The 20,616-nt window shown below is 46.5% G+C and overlaps 1 protein-coding gene across 3 annotated transcripts; it reads left to right on the forward strand.

Moving 5' to 3' along the window:
• Positions 1–5,952: 5,952 nt before the first annotated feature.
• Positions 5,953–18,450, forward strand: SMIM4 (small integral membrane protein 4). Of its 3 annotated transcripts, none has more exons than XM_040359398.1 (3): positions 5,953–6,055; positions 9,827–9,987; positions 18,309–18,450. In XM_040359398.1, exons 2-3 carry the CDS (start codon positions 9,837–9,839, stop codon positions 18,380–18,382), a joined length of 225 nt encoding a protein of 74 aa, XP_040215332.1. In that variant the 5' UTR covers positions 5,953–6,055; positions 9,827–9,836; the 3' UTR covers positions 18,383–18,450. The 3 variants fall into 3 exon arrangements, with proteins under 3 accessions (XP_040215332.1, XP_040215331.1, XP_040215333.1); XM_040359397.1 differs by having other exon boundaries at positions 5,954–6,062; XM_040359399.1 differs by lacking the exon at positions 5,953–6,055 and adding an exon at positions 8,645–8,666.
• The last annotated feature ends 2,166 nt before the right edge of the window (positions 18,451–20,616 follow it).

Below are 20,616 nucleotides of genomic sequence, written 5' to 3' on the forward strand. Positions count from 1 at the left end.
TCCTGTACTATACTCCAAGATATGGAGTTTACAGGTAAGTTAAAATTTATTTTGAGGCTGATGAATCTTTCTTTTGGTAGTACAGAGTAACTGCAGCCTTTTTGCTCCTTACCTTTTGATATTCTTCAGCACAATAATTAAACTCCCCTAGCCATCAGATCCAGCGTTGAGCCACTGGGATCCTCCTCCCTGCAGTGGCTGCACTGGTCCGCCATGTTGTCGGATCAGCTTCGGGCTCTTTCGGGTGCAGGCACCAAGAGGCGCCGCTTCATTCATCTCGGAAACCTGGGGGGGTGTATGTAAGCAAAATAAACATGATATTGGCACTGCAGGATGGAGGGTGAAATTCTACTTTAAGCACCACTGTTTATTTTCACTGTAAAAGCAAAAAACAATACATTCCTAGCATAAAACATATCAAATAAAAATGCAGTCCCAAAACCGTCAAAATTGAGGTAGTTAGCCCGTCTGTGAGAAAGGTAAAACAAATCCTAACACCTGAACACAGTTTTGCAACTTTGATATGTGCTAGTGTAACTATAAGCAAAAACAAAATAAATCTATATGTGAGCGCTTAGTCTCTTTCAAGGATTTTATTAAGCAAAGTTCTCCAACAGAGGGGTAGAGGGATAGGTAAAGACTCAGGTACTTTTGCTTTGTGGATCACAGGTACAACTTAGATCCAGGGGATTATCTCAGCTCCACACTGGATTTCAGCAACCACCAGATAGACCTTCTCTCACCGGCCTAGCAGCTGGTGCGAAGCTCGTCAAAGTCTCTGCCACACACTTGATGAGTGTCGTCTGCCACAAGATGGTGTAACCGACTACACACAAAAGTTACACAACTCACCGTGCCAAGAATCTTTCAGCTGGACCTTCAGCACAGTGTGGCAAATCCGCCAGGGTACGTCCATTAATTGAATCCCACTGGTTCAGCTTCCTTCCGTAGATAAGGTAGCGAAGGACCATCCCTGGATCAGTAGGCCCCAGAAACTCCTGGGCCTACTCTCAGTTGCTAGGCCTCGGGCCAGCCAGCCCCGAGGCTACGAAACCGCTCACCCACCCCTGAGGCCAGGAGGGCTATCAGCTCAGTATTGGTAGACGATCCCCGCCAAACGGCGTCGGTCCCTCAAGTACCCCTCCCCAGAATGCACAGCGGGCTGACCACGCCCCCCGAGCCACTTCTGGGAGAGAGATACCCAATACATCCAGCCTGTTGCCTTTCCAACCCTGACCTGCGGTGACTGCGACACCCACCGTCAGGGGGAAACGTATGCAACCCAGCTGAACTGAAACAGAACCAACAATTTAGAATAATTATTCTGAGCCAAACTACTGCTCAGACATCTATAATTTAACACATAGCGCCTACTCAATGGGAGCATGGCGCTACATGTATTTAGATGAATTATACCTTGGTTGGGGGGTTCCAGGACGAATTGGGCTTTCATTTGGTGGTAAATGGCAATGAATATCTCGATCTTTTTATTATTATTATGAAAGGAAAATTGGAACAAAATAGTAAAAAAAAAAAAATCCAAAATGTAGCTGTATATCTCAATTACTGTAATCTGGTAAAAAAACAACCCCAAATAAATTCTCCTGCTCCTGGCGATTGCAGCCATACGACATATGTATATATTATCTGTTATGCCTAGAGACAATAGTGTGCTTTTTTTCTAAAACGCAACAATACTAATTAAAAAAAAAATCTTTTGTTTTCTACCTAAAATACAGTGACCATGACTTTTGACCCTAACCCCTGACTCTGACCTAGATCAAACCTTGCTTCTCAAGCAAGGAGTAAAATATACAGTGTATCTTATTTTTCAGTTCAAGAGGAGGGAAAAAAACAGGGGTAGGCTATACAGGAACCGATCACTGTGATAACCAATCAGAGGCTATAACAACAATCAGGTGTTTGTTAATATGGCCTTCCAGTTCCTGATCATTAGTATGGGACCCGGGGCTCTGTGCTGGGAGTGTGTTGTGCAGTGGGCTCCCAGCACAAACAAGTCCGCATATACGGCCCCACAGATAAAGAACCCATTTTTGTGAGGCTGCATATGTGTGCAGTCAGTGAGAAGGGGTTAATAATAAAAAAATGAGGGTAAGCTTAGCCTTTTAAAAGTCAGGCACTGAAGCCAAGTGCAAGTGTTCTGTTATTAGTTGAAGAAAGCTACAAGGTTGAAATGACATTGCATTGTATTTGCTTTGTATGTAATGGCTAGATTTCATAAATAAATCAACAAACCCCCCCCCCCCCCCCAAAATAATAATAATAATCCCACAATTATTGGTGATACACTGCCACAACTGTCACATCCAAATGCTGTCCAAATATTCCAGCCGGTACTTATATAATCTTTCAAAAATATTTCCCTTCTTAATGAACTACTGCAACTCTAGGGTGGGATGACACCCATCCTGTGGGAATGGGAGGAGGAACTCTGCTGAGTGCCCTGTGCCCAGGCTGTGTGCAGTGTGGGGATGGGAGGAGGAGCTCTGCTGAGTGCCCTGTGCCCAGGCTGTGTGCAGTGTGGGGATGGGAGGAGGAGCTCTGCTGAGTGCCCTGTGCCCAGGCTGTGTGCAGTGTGGGGATGGGAGGAGGAGCTCTGCTGAGTGCCCTGTGCCCAGGCTGTGTGCAGTGTAGGGATGGGAGGAGGAGCTCTGCTGAGTGCCCTGTGCCCAGGCAGTGTGGGGATAGGAGGAGGAGCTCTGCTGAGTGCCCTGTGACCAGGCTGTGTGCAGTGTGGGGATAGGAGGAGGAGCTCTGCTGAGTGCCCTGTGCCCAGACTGTGTGGGGATGGGAGGAGGAGCTCTGCTGAGTGCCCTGTGCCCAGGCTGTGTGGGGATGGGAGGAGGGGCTCTGCTGAGTGCCCTGATGGGAGGAGGAGCTCTGCTGAGTGCCCTGTGCCCAGGCTGTGTGGGTATGGGGGGAGGAGCTCTGCTGAGTGCCCTGTGCCCAGGCTGTGTGGGGATGGGGGGAGGAGTTCTGCTGAGTGCCCTGTGTCCAGGCTGTGTGCAGTGTGGGGATGGGATGAGGAGCTTGCTGAGTGCCCTGCCAGCAGTGACCAATTTCCTCTGCCCTGCTGACCCCTTTACACTGCCTTTTGATCTCCTCAAAATAAATCAATTGACAATATGATCCCCCTAATCATTCTTCCACCACCATGAGTTTACCATTTAGTGTACCTATTGAGAAGGTGCATGAATTTTGGGAGGAAGTTGGTGCTGGTATATTTTTGGTGATATAAAGGGGCGACAGTTCTGTTAATCTCACTATACACATTACAATCTAACTGTACAATCTCCCTTAGGGTCACCATACATTATTACAATCTGACCATACAATCTTTGTAAAGTTCCATTACACACATTGCTATCTGATTTTATAATCTCCTTTAGCTCTACCAACAACTATGAAGTGCGAGGGCCTGCCTGATTTGATACAAAATGATTGGATAGATATGGCAGGTCCTCATATTAAATAGATTTGGTAAATCTAAAGTTGATTGCAGAAAGATTGTACAGCAAGATTGTAATGCATATGGTGGCCCTTTGATTTACTAAAACCATCTAATATGAGGACTTACCAATTAGGCAGGCCCTAGCACTACTTAGTTTGGTAGATCTAAAGGGAATTGTACTTTTAGGGCCAGATTCACAGAAGAAGTACGCCGGCGTATCTGCTGATACTCCGGCGTACTTTTAAATTTGCCGTGTCGTATCTTTAGTTTGAATCCTCAAACCAAGATACGACGGCTTCTGGCTTCGATCCGACAGGCGTACGGCTTCGTACGCCTTCGGATCGTAGGTGTAATACTTTGGCGCCCGCTGGGTGGAGTTTGCGTTGTTTTCCGCGTCGGGTATGCTAATTAGCTGTTTACGGCGATCCACGAAGGTACGCGCGTTCGTCGCATTCTCTTACGCCGTCGCTAGTCGGCTTTTCCCGGCGTATAGTTTCGGCTGCTATTTCATGGTTTATATTTAGACTTGCCATGTTAAAGTATGGCGGTCGTTCCCACGTCGAATTAAATTTTTTATTTTTTTTTGCGTAAGTCGTCCGGGAATAGGAAAGGACGTAACGCACGTCGCCGTTCAAAAAAATAAGTCGGTGCGACGTCATTTCTCGCAAAGCACGGCGGGAAATTACAAAACGGAGCATGCGCAGTACGTTCGGCGCGGGAACGCGCCTAATTTAAATGATACACGCCCCATTTGAATTAGGCGGGCTTGCGCCGGACAGATTTACGCTACGCCGCCGCAAGTTTACAGGCAAGTGCTTTGTGAATCAAGCACTTGCCCGTAAAACTTGCGGCGGTGTAACGTAAATGCTATACGTTACGCCGCCGCAAATGTACATGAATCTGGCCCATAGATTGTACATTGTGGAGAGCATTAGATTTGCCAAAGATTATGTAATGCAAGGGCCTGTCTGATTGGATAGTTTTGGTAGATCTAAAATTGGTTGTATAGAGATTGTATGATCAGGTCGTGAGGGCAGCTTCACGCTGAGCCCCTGCTCATTAGCCCGAGCGCAGTGTGAAGCAGTTTATGTCCAAGTTAGCTGCACTTTGTCAGACTTCTAGTTTGAGTTTTGGTGTGTTATCTGAAAGCCCAAAAAATGTTCTGTACGCACCAAAACCACAGAGGGGGGGGCTATGGTTGCCACCTGTCTGATTTACCCGGACAGTTCGGGTTTTGAATCATGTGTTTAAGACTGCCTGAAACCCGGGCACATTATTCAGAGCAGCCTATGGCTTCCCGGCAGGGTTGCTGGCTAGCAGTTTTCTAAGCAGAGCGTGTCTGTTACACTCTCTTTTTACACTGCCCAAAGCGCCAGCACTGACAGCTCTCCGATCTCAGTAAAGAGCCTCCGGCAGATCGGAGAGCCGATCGGCGGCTCTCCTGACAGGAGGGGTATACGCTGATTGTTTATCAGTGTAGCCCCCCGCAGATGCCCACACTGGACCACCAGGGAAGCCACCAGGGAAGGAGGCAAGATGTGGATGGCCAGGTATAAACCCCACAAATATTTGCAATAGATGCCAATCAGTGCCCACAAATGGGCACTGACTGGCAACATGGACACAACATAAAAAAGTGATGCCCAGCAATGCCATCATCAGTGCCGCCTATGAGTGCCCATCAGTGCAACATACCAGCGCCGCCTATCAATGACCATCATCAGTGCCACCTCACCAGTGCCGCCTTATCAGTGCCCATCAGTGCAGCCATATCAGTGCCCGTGAGGAAAACTTACTTACTTAATTTTCAGTCTTTTTTAGTTTTTGCGCAAAAAATTAAAATCGCAGAGGTGATCAAATCCCACCAAAAGAAAGCTCAATTTCTGTGAACAAAATGCTAAAAATGTCATTTAGGTGCAGTGTAGCATGACCGCGCAATTGTCATTCAAATTGCGATAGCGCTGAAAATTGGCTTGGGCAGGAGGGTGCGTAAGTGCCCGGTATTGAAGTGGTTAACTTTTCAATGAAATCCACTTTCTTGTGTGTGTGTCATATTATAGATCGATCCTTTTGGGAGGGATTGATCAGAAAAATCGATCATTCATGGGAGCGTGTACGACCTCCAATAGGGTGGTGACAGATTCATAACCCCCTTACTGACTTGTACATTTATCTGTCACAAGGCCCAACATTTGTCCTATTTCTAATGAGGATCTGGAACACTCTTTATGAACTCCCTGTATACTCATATGATGGAATTCATTCATTCTGCTCTAAACTAAAAGTTCAGTCTGGAAGTAACAGAGCCAATGAATCCTCCCTCTCTGCCTGTATACAGGGCAAAGTCATGTTTGTCCTGAAGGATCCCTGTGTCTTCCTTTCCCTGGGTGTGCCGTGCTCCTTGTGCGGCCTCTAGTAGTGAGAACATGCAGTCATTTCTCAGGGTAAAGTCATGTTTGTTCCTTACGTGTCAGTGAGATCCCAGGGTGCAGCGCTGTTTGGCCATGTGATGTGAGCTGAACTCTGCTAGGAGAGGTGATCAGGACATGACATAGAGAGGGACCTCACCATCCAGCTGTGCCTGTCAGTGGTAAGATAATATTAATGTGTTATCGCACAGTCTCAGTAATGTAGTTATTTACATATTACATGTTATTACATAGAGAACTAATGCACTAAAAAAGAGGGATAGCAAAATGTATCAATGGCAAGGGGGACTTATCAGGGGTTATTCGTAATAAACAGACCCCCTATCAGGGGTACTTACAGCGAAGTTCCGCCTGCAAAAAAAATACAAATACTGCAGCTGCTGACTTTTAAAAGAAGGTCACTTACCTGTCCGGCGCCCGCGGTGTCCTCACCTGAAGACGACCATCCCTTGGCTCTGGGTGGAGGCGCCAGCATCTTCAGTAAAGGAATCAGGAAGTGCAGCTTCACAGCCTGTTTCCTACTGCGCATACGCAAGTCGCGCTGCACATTCTGAATGGTCCCTTCTGTCTTCTGGGACCTGTGTATCTCCCAGAAGACTGCGGGGAGGAGGGGCCAGACATGGCGTAGTTCGCCACACTCTTCCGCCGGAAGTGGGAGCAAATTCCTGGATTAGACAGAGATATCTGCTCCCCCTTCCCGCCCCCCCCCCCCCCCCCTGAAAGGTGCCAAATAAGGATGAGCTCTGGCGTGTTCACAGACTCCACGTGCAGAGCCCACCAGGAAGTTGGCACAGCGCTGCACTAATCACAGGCAGGGAGACATTGTCCTGATGCTCGGCTGCAGTGGTCGGGAAATGTCTCCTTGCCTGTGATTAGCGCAGCGATGTGTCGACCTCCTGGCGGGCTCTGCACGTGGAGTGTGCAAACACACAGGAGCTCATCCCTAGTGCCAAATGTGACACCGGGGGGAGGAACCGGACCAGTGGAACTTCAATTTCTGGGTGGAACTCCGCTTTAATGAGGTGCATGCTGCATTAATGCCTAACTACGGCCAACAAAAAAATATCCCTTGGAGTTGGGCTGTTCCTACACTTTAAGAGCTGCGCTTTGCTCCAAGAGTGGGATACATTAAATGTACTTACTTGATCCTCTGCTCTTCTCTAGACTGGTCCTCACAGCTTCTTCTCCCCTGCACTCCCATCATGCTAAGGTACAAGACCAAAGCAGGATCCATAGCCCTGCACTGGACGTGGTGACGCTGATGGACAGTCCACTGCCAGAGTGTGGGGCAGCGCCATCTGCTTGGCGAATGCAGGATCAGGCAGACAAAATAATTTCTACTCTCCTCTGGACAAAGTGCAACTCCACTCCAACTCTGGGAAAATAAAAATTGATCCCTGAGAAGCACTCTTTATAATTGGTATGCTCCGATCCTAGTCTGAGTGTGTCCTCCAGGAAGCTGTCACTGTACTGGGCCAATCATCTGCATGTATACTTGTGGCTGAAGGGTGGGGAATGTCTCGGTCGCTTATGATTGGCCCAGTACTATAACAGTTTCAGGAAGCTAGGGCAGGTTCAGACTAGGATCCAAACACACCCGATCTCATCACTACTGGTGAGACGCTGAGCCTAGCTTTGCTTGTCAATAGAGATGGGTTCGGGATCCTAGGCCCAACCCACCTGTCCAATCCCGCCAGGAAGCCGACACTGCACACCACTAATCACAGGCATTGAGACATTTCCCGATCTGTGCAGCTGTGGACCAAGAAATGTCTCACTGCCTGTGATTTGCCGTGTTTTTTTTTGCAGGCGTAACTCGGCTTTAAGTACCCCCTGATAGGGGGTCTCTTTATTACGAATAACCACTGATAATTCCACTTTGGCATTTATACATTCCCCTTTTTCAGTGCATTAGTTCTCTATGTAATATTTTATGCTTTTCAACAACTACATTACTGCAGTGTCGGCTTCCTGGCGGGATCGGGTAGGTGGGTTGGGACTAGGATCCTGAACACACCCGAGCCCATCTCTGCTTGTCAACTTTATTTGTGGGGAAAAAAGGACGCCAATTTTGTTTGGGAGCCACGTCGCACGACCGCGCAATTGTCTGTTAAAGTGACGCAGTCCCGAACTGTAAAAACACCTTGGGTCTTTAGGCAGCATATTGGTCCGGTCCTTAAGTTTTTAAAATGTAACATGTAACAGTCTGTCAGATTTACATATACTGTATTTAAGCTCTGTTTTGTGTTGAAAATAACTGTACAATTTAAAACTCTGTTGGGTGTAACAAGATGTCCGCTTGCCCCCTTTTCACTATCATTACTGTGCAGGAGTGTGGGGTGGAGCAAGATGGCGGCGACGAAGCGTCACTTCCTGACGAGACAGCAGCCACCGGGTGTACCAAGATGCACGCCGCTCCGGAGCTAGGCCGAAGCCGGGGACTTTCCTATGGCTGCACCCAAAAATCGCGGGTCATCTGGCCTGGAGATCGCGGGGGGAGGGGGGGTGAATCGAGATTGCGATAATTTTGCGATTAATCATGCAGCTCTACTCACAAGCAGATGTATGTGTCCTCCGATGTAATTAGTCCCTGCTGCTTTTGGTCCTGGTAATGAAGTGTGAGTAATAGAGAAAGAAATTTCAGACACTGAGAGAACTGTGTTAAACACTGCATTTCCGATCTATTCAGTAGTATCGCAGAAAACAGAACCTTCTCACAGATACAGTCAGTGTAACCATTTAGCTAGGATTCCCACAGCATGCAGGTAATTCCTATATGCAATTGATACAATGTTTCAGTCTGTATTGGTTACTCACTGATCCCGCTGGTCATACAGAGATATCCACTGATGTTAGGTGGGGGTCAATCTGTTACTGTATATTCAATACATACGATTCTTCAGCAGGTAACTTCTCATCTGTGGTATTCTGTTAATTCCAATTAATGCAGTGTTTTAGTGTGTCCAAGAGACGATCCAATCAATGTCCAGGTGTCTATTACAAGGAATAATGCTCCACAAGATCCTTAAGTGAAAATCATTCAAGCAGATTGTTTCAGGTAGTGTACCATCTGCTTCTAATTTGATGTTCCTGACAAAAGAGGGGGGTTGGCTGAGGTAGGTGTAGAGCGGGGGTTCTGACTGAGTTATGTGTCCCTAATGCTGATTTTTCTGTTGCTGTTCTGGCTGCACTTAGGCTTTAAAGGGGTTGTAAAGGTACAATTATTTGTTTCCTAAATAGCTTCCTTTACCTCAGTGCAGTCCTCCTTCACTTACCTCATCCTTCAATTTTGCTTTTAAATGTCCTTATTTCTTCTGAGAAATCCTCACTTCCTGTTCTACTGTCTGGAGTGTCGTGCTTGCCCCCTCCCTTGGACTTCAGGAGAGTCAGGACGCCCACTAACACACAGCTCCTTTCCTTATCTGCAACGTAGAGAGCATCCTGACTCTCCGGTAGTCCAAAAGAAGGGGGGCGAGCACAACACTCCACACTAGGAAGAAAGCCTTGCATTACTGTGTGTAGTTACAGACAGAAGAACAGGAAGTGAGGATTTCTCAGAAGAAATAAGGACATTTAAAAGCAAAATCGAAGGATGAGGTAAGTGAAGGAGGACTGCACTAAGGTAATAAAGGCTATTTAGGAAAAAAAAATACCTTTACAACCCCTTTAAGGATTGTTTTTTTTTTATATATATATATATATATATTTGGACACTGGAGGTTCAGTTGTTACTGCCTCTTGTTTGTTGCTATTTGTGCTACTTTTTTTGTTTTCTTGTTTATTTCACTACTGCTTCTAGGTGAGTACAGAGAATCTACCCCTCATCCAATCAATGAATGCTGTCATGTAATGTTACTGAACTGGCTTGCATTGTTGTTTGTTCCAGTAATGTAACACAAATGTTCTATTTTTTTTTTCCCCCCAGACAACCAGATATGGCCAGTAGAAGTATAATGAGAACTTTCCTGGATTCAGTCCCAGGGAAGAGGAGATTAGGTGTCTATCGATTCCTTCCCTTTTTTTTCGTCCTGGGAGGTGCCATGGAATGGTTCATGATCAATGTTCGGATTGGCAGGGAAACATTTTGTAAGTTTCTTTCTATTGTGGTATACATATTTGTACAAGTTTTATCAGGTCTGAGACTTTACCCTTAAATCCAGAACCCCCCCCCCCCCCCACACACACACACACAAGGGTCAGATGCTCATTATATATAGGACTGCTGGGATAAAGAGAAATACTTACCTTATTCAGCAGAGCCCTCCAACCGGTCCCCTGCAGCCTTCTTCCTAAGACGCCCCCAAACATCTTCCCAGCCTTGCCCCCACCATGTACAATACAGGGTTACTAATTTATGATGATGCCAAGGAGACCATCCACAGACCAGAGCTTTGGGGAGAAATGGGCAGTACTGAAGCAGGCAATAGGGTAAGTAATCCTATCAGTTCCTAAACAGCATAAACAGAATTCACCCCTGCAGCGTGGGGGTCCCCACCTCAAGGCTGGATTTTTTTCAAATTATTGTTTGGGTTTACATTAGTTTGAAAGGCATAATGTACGGGAAGCTTTTACAAAACTTTTTTTTTAAGCAATTGATAAACCATTTGGCTTCAGCAGAGGAGTGTTGAATACAGCGTGCTTGCTGTATCTTTAACCACTTGCCGCCCGCCAATGACAAATTGACGTCCGCAAAGTGGTTGTAGAATCCTGAGTGGACGTCATACGACGTCCTCAGGATTCTGAGCCGCTGCGCGCCCCCGGGGGCGCGCATCGCGGCGATCGTTGTTGCAGGGTGTCAGTCTGACACCCCGCAACACTGATCAAGGTAAAGAGTCTCTCACGGAGACTCTTTACCACGTTATCAGCTGTGTCCAATCACGGCTGATCACGATGTAAACAGGAAAAGCCGGTAATCGGCTTTTCCTCACTCGCGTCTGTCAGACACGAGTAGAGGAGAGCCGATCGGCTGCTCCTGTGACAGGGGGGGGGTTTGTGCTGATCGATTATCAGCACAGCCCCCCCGAGGATGCCCACTGGACCACCAGGGATGCTCACTAGACCACCAGGGATTAAAAAAATAAAGGTATGCCACCCTAGACCACCAGGGATGAGGACACAAAAAATGGATGCCAATCAGTGCCCACAATGGGCATCACTGATTGGCAGGCATTGTTTGGCACTGATTGGCATCCATTAGTACAACACATACAATAGTGCCCATCTATACCCATCCGTGCCCATCCGTGCCGCCTATTCGTGCCGCCTATCCGTGCCCATCCGTGCCGCCTATCCATGCCCATCCGTGCCGCCTATCAGTGCCCATCCGTGCCGCCCATTAGTGCCGCATATTAGTGCCCATCAATGCCACCACATCAGTGCCACCTCATCGGTGCCCATCAGTGCCACCTTATCAGTGCCTGTCAGTGCAGTACCATCAGTGCCCATCAGTGAAGGAGAGAACGTACTTATTTACAATGTTGTATAACAGAAACAAATTTTCGGTCATTTTTAAAAAAAAAATTGCAGAAAATAAATATCCCAGAGGTGATCAAATACCACCAAAAGAAAGCTCTATTTGTGGGTACAAAATGATAAAAATTTAGTTTGGGTACAGTGTAGCATGACCGCGCAATTGTCATTCAAAGTGCAACAGCGCTGAAAGCTAAAAATTGGTCTGGGCGGGAAGGTGTATAAGTGCCCAGTATGGAAGTGGTTAAACAAGCTTTTATCAGGCTTTCAGAAAGTTCCAGGACATCATGATGAGAGCAACACGGGTCAAACGAATATAGTAAATGTTTATGTTTTTATGACACTTAAAGCGGAGTTCCACCCAAAAGTGGAACTTCTGCTTAATCCACTCCTCGCCCCCTTACATGCCACATTTGGCATGTCATTTTTTGGGGGGGGAGTGGGGGGCTTCAGGAGGAGTGGGACTTCCTGTCCCACTTCCTCCTTCCGCCTGTAGGCGATCGCCTGTCCAGTTGGATGGCGCAGAGCCACTCGCTCATGTGCAGAGACGCTCGCGCAGTGGAAGCCGAAAGCTGTCACGGCCGGGTGCCCACACTTGGAATGAAGATGCCGGCTGGAGAGGGGGGGGGGAAGAAGCGGAGCCCCGGCCAGCGCGTCGCTGGAATGTGGAGCAGGTAAGTGTCTGTTTATTAAAAGCCAGCAGCTACACATTTTGTAGCTGCTGACCTTTAATAAACATAAAAAATGACTGGAACACCCCTTTTAGGCTTCATTTCCACTGGCGTTTTTACAGCCACTTTTCTGAGCGTTTTTTACAGCTTAAAAACGCCTGTCCATGTTATTCTATGGCATCATGCCCACATAGACGGTTTTGAGCTGCAAATGGCATAGGCGTTTTTGAGCTGTAAAAAAAACGCAGGACCAGGGCGTTCTGAAGCTCCAGAGGAGAGCTGTAAAAACGCCAGACGTTAAACGCTCAAACGCGCGAAAACGCTCAAAAACGCTCAAAAACACGACCGCGGCATTTTTAAAGCTGCAGCTCACAAAAAATTTTTTTTTTTTTTTTTTTTTTTTACAAAATAAGCTGTAATTTTAAGCTGTAAAAAAGCCTAACAGTGGCTGTAAAAACGCCAGTGGAAATGAAGCCTTAGTAAGCAGGCAAGATTTGACCACTACGCTCAGTTCCTACTAATTCAGTAGTTAGGGGTACTGCTATGGTTGCAGGCTAGCTGGCAAGTGAGCCGGGATCTCTTGTTTTGTGTTTGATTTGTGTTGCTCTTTATGTGCTCCTTGCTGCAAAGGTTGGTTATAGATTGGAGTGGTCACCATTTGTTTGCACAGTTTGTGGATTGGTGCGGACATGCATGGGATACCTTCAGCTGCCATTGTGCCCTTGATGGGTGTCCAGAGAATTCCTATACCTTTTTAAAGAGGGGTTTGCTCCCTCCAGACACACATGCCCTTAATCTTTCCATTATTATATATGTGCCCCAATTTGGGAGACCTTCAAAATTGTAGACTATTCAGACTTAAGGGGGGCTGGACCGTGGGGAATTATTAGTGCCCCATCGTTGGTGTCAGTAGGAATAAAAGTGCCATATCATTGGTGTCCGTGGAAGAAATAGCGCCATATCATTGGTGTCAGTGGGAGGAATAGCACCAAATAATTTGTGTCAGTGGTAGTAATAGTACCATATCATTGGTGTCAGTGGTAGTAATAGCACCATATCATTGGTGTCAGTGGTAGTAATAGCGCCATATAATTGGTGTCAGTGGTAGTAATAGCACCATATCATTGGTGTCAGTGGGAGGAATAGCACCATATCATTGGTGTCAGTGGAAGGAATAGCACCATATCATTGGTGTCAGTGGGAGGAATAGCACCATATCATTGGTGTCAGTGGGAGGAATAGCACCATATCATTGGTGTCAGTGGGAGGAATAGTACCATATCATTGGTGTCAGTGGGAGGAATAGCACCATATCATTAGTGTCAGTGGGAGGAATAGTGCCCCATCCTTGGTGTCAGTGGGAGGAATAGCACCATATCATTGGTGTCAGTGGGAGGAATAGCACCATATCATTGGTGTCAGTGGGAGGAATAGTGCCCCATCCTTGGTGTCAATGGGAGAAATGGTGCCCCCATCATTGATGTCTGTGGGAAGAATAGTCCCCAATTGCTGATGTCAGTGCAAGAATTATGGCCCTGTTGTTGGTGTCAGTGGAAGGAATAGTGGGCGCGAAATGTTTTCTTCTTCCTAGGGGGGGCATGACAGAAAATAATTGAGAAGCACTGGTCTATGGTAACTTTAGCTTGTGATGTCAGCCCGGCCAACTTCTCTTATCATGGATTACTAAGGACACAGCCCTCTCCTCATACCCACCCCAACCTCCTGTACCCCACCTTGTGCGCAAGAGGTTATCGGTTTACAAGATTTGCGGCAGTATCAGCAGATATTTGTTTGAACTTACTGAACAGAGACTTCAATGATATGTTTAAGTTACCAAAAGGGATCAAATAGTACAAGTTCATTGGTAGGAATTACTTTCAACTTTACCACTTGACCTCCGGAAGATTTACCCCCCCCCACCCCCCTCCCTTTCATGACCAGGCAATTTTTTTTGCTATATGACACTGCGTTCTTTTAACCGACACTTGTGCGCTCATGCAACGCTGTGCCCAAATCATTTTTTCCCATGAATAGAGCTTTCTTTTGGTGGTATTTGATCACCTCTGTTTTCTTTTTTTTTTTTTTTGTGCTATTAACAAAAAAAATACAGAAATTTTACTTTCTGCTATACACACACCCATCGGACGGGTGACCTGTCTATCAAAGTGCCCGGGCAAGGGGGAGGGGCTATACATGACGGCGCGGCGGGGGAACACTACAGCTATTCAAATGCAAATGACAGCTGTTGTGTTTCCCCAGCGCATAGTAACTAGATGTCGGCAGTGGCGGGGGGAGGGGGGGGGGTTGACTTGGCTTTGTCTAAGGCGGCAGCAGCTCTCCTCTCCCCCATACGAGGACTGCTCTTCTCCGCTCTCCACCCCCTCTCCACCCGCACTCGGGAAAAAAAAAAGTATTCTACCAGGCATCGGGAGTATTTGCGCGAGTACAAGTACTAGCGCAAATACTCAGTATCGGTCCCGATACCGATACTAGTATCGGTATCGGGACAACCCTATTAATTGGTTTGCCCAAAAATTATAGCCTCTACAAACTATGATGTATTAGGGCTGGGGAAATGAAAGATGGGAAACTGGGAAAGGAGACCGTCTCCTTTCCCAGTTGATGCCTATTAGAAGGGCGAAACGCAGCGTAGGTTGGAGTCTATATTTTTGCAAAAGACATTGCCATGCAAAATCGTGGGTGCGCGATATACGCCCATACCCGCGCCGAGTTTGAATACTGCGCCGGCATATACCGAGCGCAGTACACTCGTGTATAGTCGGGCAGTCTCGGCTCCTCCCGCGCTCACGTCCTGGACGTACAGGACGTGAGCGCGACAGTAGCCGAGCCTGCCCGAGTGTACTGCTCTCGGTATATGCCGGCGCAGTATTCAAACTCGGCGCGGGAAACGAGCAATGAGGACGTCGCAGAAGGACGCCGGACCTGACGAAGAGGACACCTGAAGCCGCAGATGGACGCCGGACCCGACCAGGCTGCCGATGGACGCCGCGCAAGACACCAAAACTGTAAGTACAAAATCCTTTTTTCCACAGGAATTTCTGGCCAACTTTAGGGGTGCGCGCTATACCCCAATAAATACGGTACTTGTAATGCGGTGATCAGCGATATTGCGGTCGACAATCGTACACTGACACTTTGTGGAACTAGTGGCACTAATACCATATAGTGATAGCTAAACATATGCACTGTCACTGTACTAACGACACTCGCTGGGAAGAAGTTGGATCTCTAGGGCAAACAAAGAGTTTACTGTGTGCCTAGCCAGTGTTTATGTACTGTGTTACTGTAGCTTCTTTTACTAAGGGAAGTGATGGACTTTATTTCTTTTTTGGCAGGGATACCAAATCCATCACATACAACCCCCCCCCCCCCCCCCATCAAAGCTCTGCCTTGTTTACATAGGCAGGGCTCTGTTCTGTGTCTCTGCCCAATGATCAGACATCCAGTGTCTGTCACCGGATGCCCATTGTAGCCCATTCCAGCCTTGTGTAGATCTACAATCTTGTCCCTGACATCCTTGGACAGCTCTTTGGTTTTGGCCATGGTGGAGAGATTGGAATCTGATTGCTTCTGTGGACAGGTGTCTTCTATACAGGTAACAAGCTGAGATTAGGAGTGCTCCTAATCTTAGCTCATTACCTGTATAGAAGACAAATAGGAGCCAGAAATCTTGCTGATTGATGGGGATGTACCAAGAGAGAAAAAAAACAAAAAAGAAAAATGACTGCTGCACACCCTTAAGAGTTATTACTACGTTTTATTAAATATCAGAAAATAGAGCATAAAAGGCATTAAAAACACACAGGTAACCAATAATGGTATAGTACCCTAGAAGTGACCTGAGAATACACTCACAAAAGCGAGACGACAAAAATCAGTGACAAATTGAAAACTGGAGCTTGATCATCCAATAAGGAGATCTAAGTCCATAACTCACCCATTCACCCTCCACACAACACAAAGAGACCCCCCACCCCAAGCACATATAAAACCCCCACTGCTATCAATAATCCTAAAGATTTCCACACCATGCGGTGGTTCCCTGTAACTACAGGTGAAAGTACCACCGTCTAAGTGGGAAAAGTTGCAAAAAAGAAAAAGCTCAAAAATGGGGACATGAGAGGGATCCACTATATAGTGGTATAGTAATACTGCTCAATTGGAGATAAATGGCAAGTGATAAATCAGATGAGAGAGATATAGTCCCAGGGACCACAGACAATTCTACTAGGCTGGAGAAAAAAAGTGGTATATATATATATATGTCTCTGCTCTTCAGATGGGTCGCCGCATCTGGCGTAAACAGTTATTCAATTTCCATCAGATAGTAACTGATAAGGAGGCATTCAACAAAAATATATATTTGAGACACTGTAGTAGTGATCATTAAGTATCAGAGTTCACCTATGCTGCACTTGAGAGGACTATGCAACAATGTAGCCACAATTGATTGACGGGTTCCCATTACTTATGGGTAGTGTCCATTCTAATATATCAAGTAGATATGTCCATCAGATATTGAAATCTTGTTGAACTGCTAATGGCAATTAGGCTTACATGAATATTGGATGTGTTGATATATACACTGTTGGTGAGCAGATAATTGATCAGCATTCCACAGAAAATAAACGGTTGAAGTTGTACTCACTGTTGGGCTGTTATGTGTAGCTCAGAGTTGTAGCTACCACATCAAATCTGTACTCACGTGCTGCCAGAGAGATTTGCAGCCGAGCCATCCATCCATGTGTAGCACACAGAGCCTGAAGCACTCCTCATCAGTGCAGTAATGATAGGTGAATGATATAGTAATGTCCAGTATAAAACTGCAATTATACAGTGTCTTCAATGATGTTAGGCAAATACCAATCTCCAAAGTTGAGAATAAATAATGTATTAGGTCTCCATGGGGTCAGTCTCTCCAATTTGAGCGTGCAAGTAATGTTCAGATTGCACTGTTCATGTCTCCATGTGATACTTTTCCTTAAGCTGCTTAGTGGCTCAAGGTAACCATGTTACCGAGCTCCAAAAGAAAAAAAAAAGGCACTGAGGTTCAAAATGTGCATCGGGGGGTCCCTATACCCCAAGAGTTTACATGTTTCGTTCCTTTAGAACTAGGAACTTCATTTGAATTCACTTGATTGATGGGGATCAAATACTTATTTCACTAATTTAAAATGCAAATCAATTTATAACTTTTTTTTTAAATGCATTTTCTGGATTTTTTTGCTGTTATTCTGTCTTTCACTGTTAAAATAAACCTACCATTAAAATTATAGACTGATCATTTCTTTGTGAGTGCGCAAATGTACAAAATCAGCAGGGGATCAAATACTTTTTTCTCCCTCATTGTAAATGGTGAATTTGTGCCTTTGGTGAAGGTAGTCAGTGGGAATTATTTATATTTAATGATTATACTTCTGCAGCTTCTTCATTCACCCTTGACCTACAGGACTTAAAGCGACACTAAAGTAAAACATTTTTTTTTTTTTAAATAACAAACATGTTATACTTACCTCCACTGTATGGCTCATTTTGCACACAGTGGCCCCGATCCACATCTTCTGGGGTCCCTCGGCGGCTGTCATGGCTCCCCCTCCGCAAGCTGTCCAGCTCTTGCGGCGCGCTCCCGCGATACAGCGGCGGGCATAGCCGCCGACTGTATCACTCGGCCCCGCCCCCCGGCGCGCCGCACCATTGGATGTGATTGACAGCAGTGCCAGCCAATAGCTGCACTGCTATCAATCCGTCCAACCTAGCCAATCAACGGCCAGGCAGGCAGGATGCATTAAGGTGAAAAAACATTTACCTTTACAACCCCTTTAAGATTTATGGGATCGGGTCTTTCATAGGCGTGCGCACAGGGTGTGCCAGGTGTGCCCAGGCACACCCTAATCACCCTTTACTGCACAGATTCCCCATACTGTCCTGGCTCCCCCCTTCCCCCTGCAGTGCTACCAGATTCCCTTCTCTTCCACCAGCTGTTGCTGCAAGGATGTTTTAGGATGAGTGGAGGAAGGGGCCAGTAAATATGTAATTGACCATCCCCTTCCCTTTCTGAATGAACATGTGAGTGATCAGTAGTGTTTGCTTGAGCTTTGGGGTGCACACCCTAATGCAATACGCTGCGCACACCTATGGGGCCTTTGTTTACCAAGTGACTTCAATAGGATTGAGGGGGTCGCTAAGCATTCTGGTCTTGTATAGTTTCTACACACTCATAATACGTATTTTATATTCTTATTTCAGACGATGTATACAGAAGACGTCAATCAGAGAGACAATATGAAGAAAATACTCAACAGCCATCAGAAAAATCCTGATATGTTTATATAATAATCGTAATTGGTGTCTATCTTAACTTAATTAAATATGTATTTTCAATAAACGAGCGTGTTTTCTGTAATTTCTTTACATATTTGTGTAGGCAAAAAGGAATCGCACAGTGTAAGCAGAAGACATTTTTGCAGTATATAACCTCAAGACACCATAGTCAGTTGGAATTTTATTTTATTTTATTTAAGTTTCGTATATATTTATATATGAATATAATTATTGCTTCAAGAATAACTTTTTTAGGGTATCAAAACCCCCCCCCCCCAAGACCTACCTAGCTGTCCTCACACAGCCAAACTTGTGAGGACGGAGCAGGGGCGTGGCTCCCCTCTGCTGTGTGTGTGTCAATGGATGCACACAGTTCGGCACGACGGGAGCACACATGCACAGTTGCCACCTTAGGCCCTTTTCACACAGGGCTGTCCATTTTGACGGATTTTTGCTTGCTCAACGGGGATCGATCTGCTGATCTCCGCTGAGCAGGCGGATGACCGGTCAGAGCCCCGCTCTCCTCTATGGGGAACGGATGAAAACGGCCTGCCTGTCCAGTTTCATCCGATCCGCCAGAGGGATGAAAAATAGGGTTTCCATCAGTCTGAATTTAGCGGATCGGATGTTAGCAGACATGTCACCGCTGACATCCGTCGCTCCATAGAGGTGCATGGAGCGACCGTTCAGGTCCACCTGAAAACTGACAGGTGCCTGTGTGAAAGAGCCCTTAAACTAGTTTTAAACTTTCTGCAGCCAATTTAATCACTGAGTATGGAGCTTCTTTATCTTTGAATCATTGCCTATGTTACTGTTTAAGCTGGTGCAATGGCCACTGTCCCAGGTTTTCTGTATCAGGGTGACACCTTTCTCTTTCAGCGTCCTATGGAGCCACCCATGCATGCAGGGGACTATATTTGTCTCTCCCTATACTATGTGGATCAATAGAAACACACAGCCCCATAGCCTAGGATGTCTTTCTCCTTTCCTTCTCCAAACTAACAGACTGACTGGAGACTGCTCTGTCTTTGGTTAATGCTTTCCTGTAAAGACCACAAATTTCAGGGAATCACACTAAGACCCCTTTCACACTGAGGAGTTTTTCAGGCGGTACAACGCTAAAAATAGCGCTGCTATACCGCCTGAAAAACTCCTGCCCAGCAACCTCAATGTGAAAGCCAGAGGGCTTTCACACTGAGGCGATGCGCTGGCGGGAGACAAAAAAATCTCCTGTCAGCAGCATCTTTGGAGTGGTGAGAGGAGCGGCGTGTATACCGCTCCTTCCCATTTAAAACAATGGGAACCGCGGCAATACGGCCCGCAATGCGCCTCTGCAGAGGCGCAATACGGCCCGCAATGCGCCTCTGCAGAGGCGCATTGCGGGCGGTATTAACCCTTTATTGGCCGCTAGCGGGGGTTAATACCGCCCCGCTATCGGCCGAATCCCGTGGCAAATCTGACGGTATAGCTCCCGCCCCAGTCTGAAAGGGGCCTTAGGGAGAAACAGCCAGCAGCAGCAGCCTGGACAAGAATTCTAAAATAGTCTACTGGGGGATGTTTGTTTTGTTGTGCTTAATTTGTTAAAATAAAAGAGGCTGAGAGTTTAATGCTTTTTTAAAGTGGTTTTAGAGGTAAAACTTTTTTTCGCTTAATAAATTCCCTAGATTTAAGTAAAAAAAAAAAAATATTCCCATAGCATTTCTCATAACACTTACCTGACACTACTCTCGATCCAGTGCTGTTCCGCTCTCCTCTCTTCCTGCATTCACAGACTTCACTGAGGGCAGCAGGAGCCATTGGCTCCTGCTGCTGTCACTCAATCCTGGGGGGTGAGGCCGAGCCACATTGTGTGTGTGTCTATTTAAGCACACAGCCCGGCTTAGAAACGTGCCCACAATAGTCCCCCATAGCACATGACTTCCTATGAGAGTTTGCCGCGAGATCATGTTTATTGGCGGCGGGAGGGGGCCCTCTCCCGTGCCCTCCGCCGCTTACCGGAGCTGTCGGTAGCGCTGGAGGCGATCGGGTCCTTCTGATGGCTGGGTATGGAGATGAGTGAGGGGAAGATGGCCCCCACCCGTCTCCATACCATCGCAGGGCGGAAGGGCCATTTTTTTTATTGCATTTTAGTGTAAATATGAGACCTGAGGTCTTTTTGACCCCAGATCTCATATTTAAAGCAGAGTTCCACCTAAAAATGGAACTTCCGCTTAACGGCCGGCGCGTCGCTGGA

Source organism: Rana temporaria, chromosome 7 (genome assembly GCF_905171775.1).
Source record: "Rana temporaria chromosome 7, aRanTem1.1, whole genome shotgun sequence".
Taxonomy (NCBI): domain Eukaryota; kingdom Metazoa; phylum Chordata; class Amphibia; order Anura; family Ranidae; genus Rana; species Rana temporaria.

Excerpts from the sequence above, each read along its gene's own strand:
- SMIM4 (XM_040359398.1), top strand. The coding sequence starts at position 9,837 with ATGGCCAGTAGAAGTATAATGAGAACTTTCCTGGATTCAGTCCCAGGG. Across the intron at positions 9,988-18,308 it reads GATTGGCAGGGAAACATTTT|ACGATGTATACAGAAGACGT; the intron begins GTAAGTTTCTTT and ends TTCTTATTTCAG.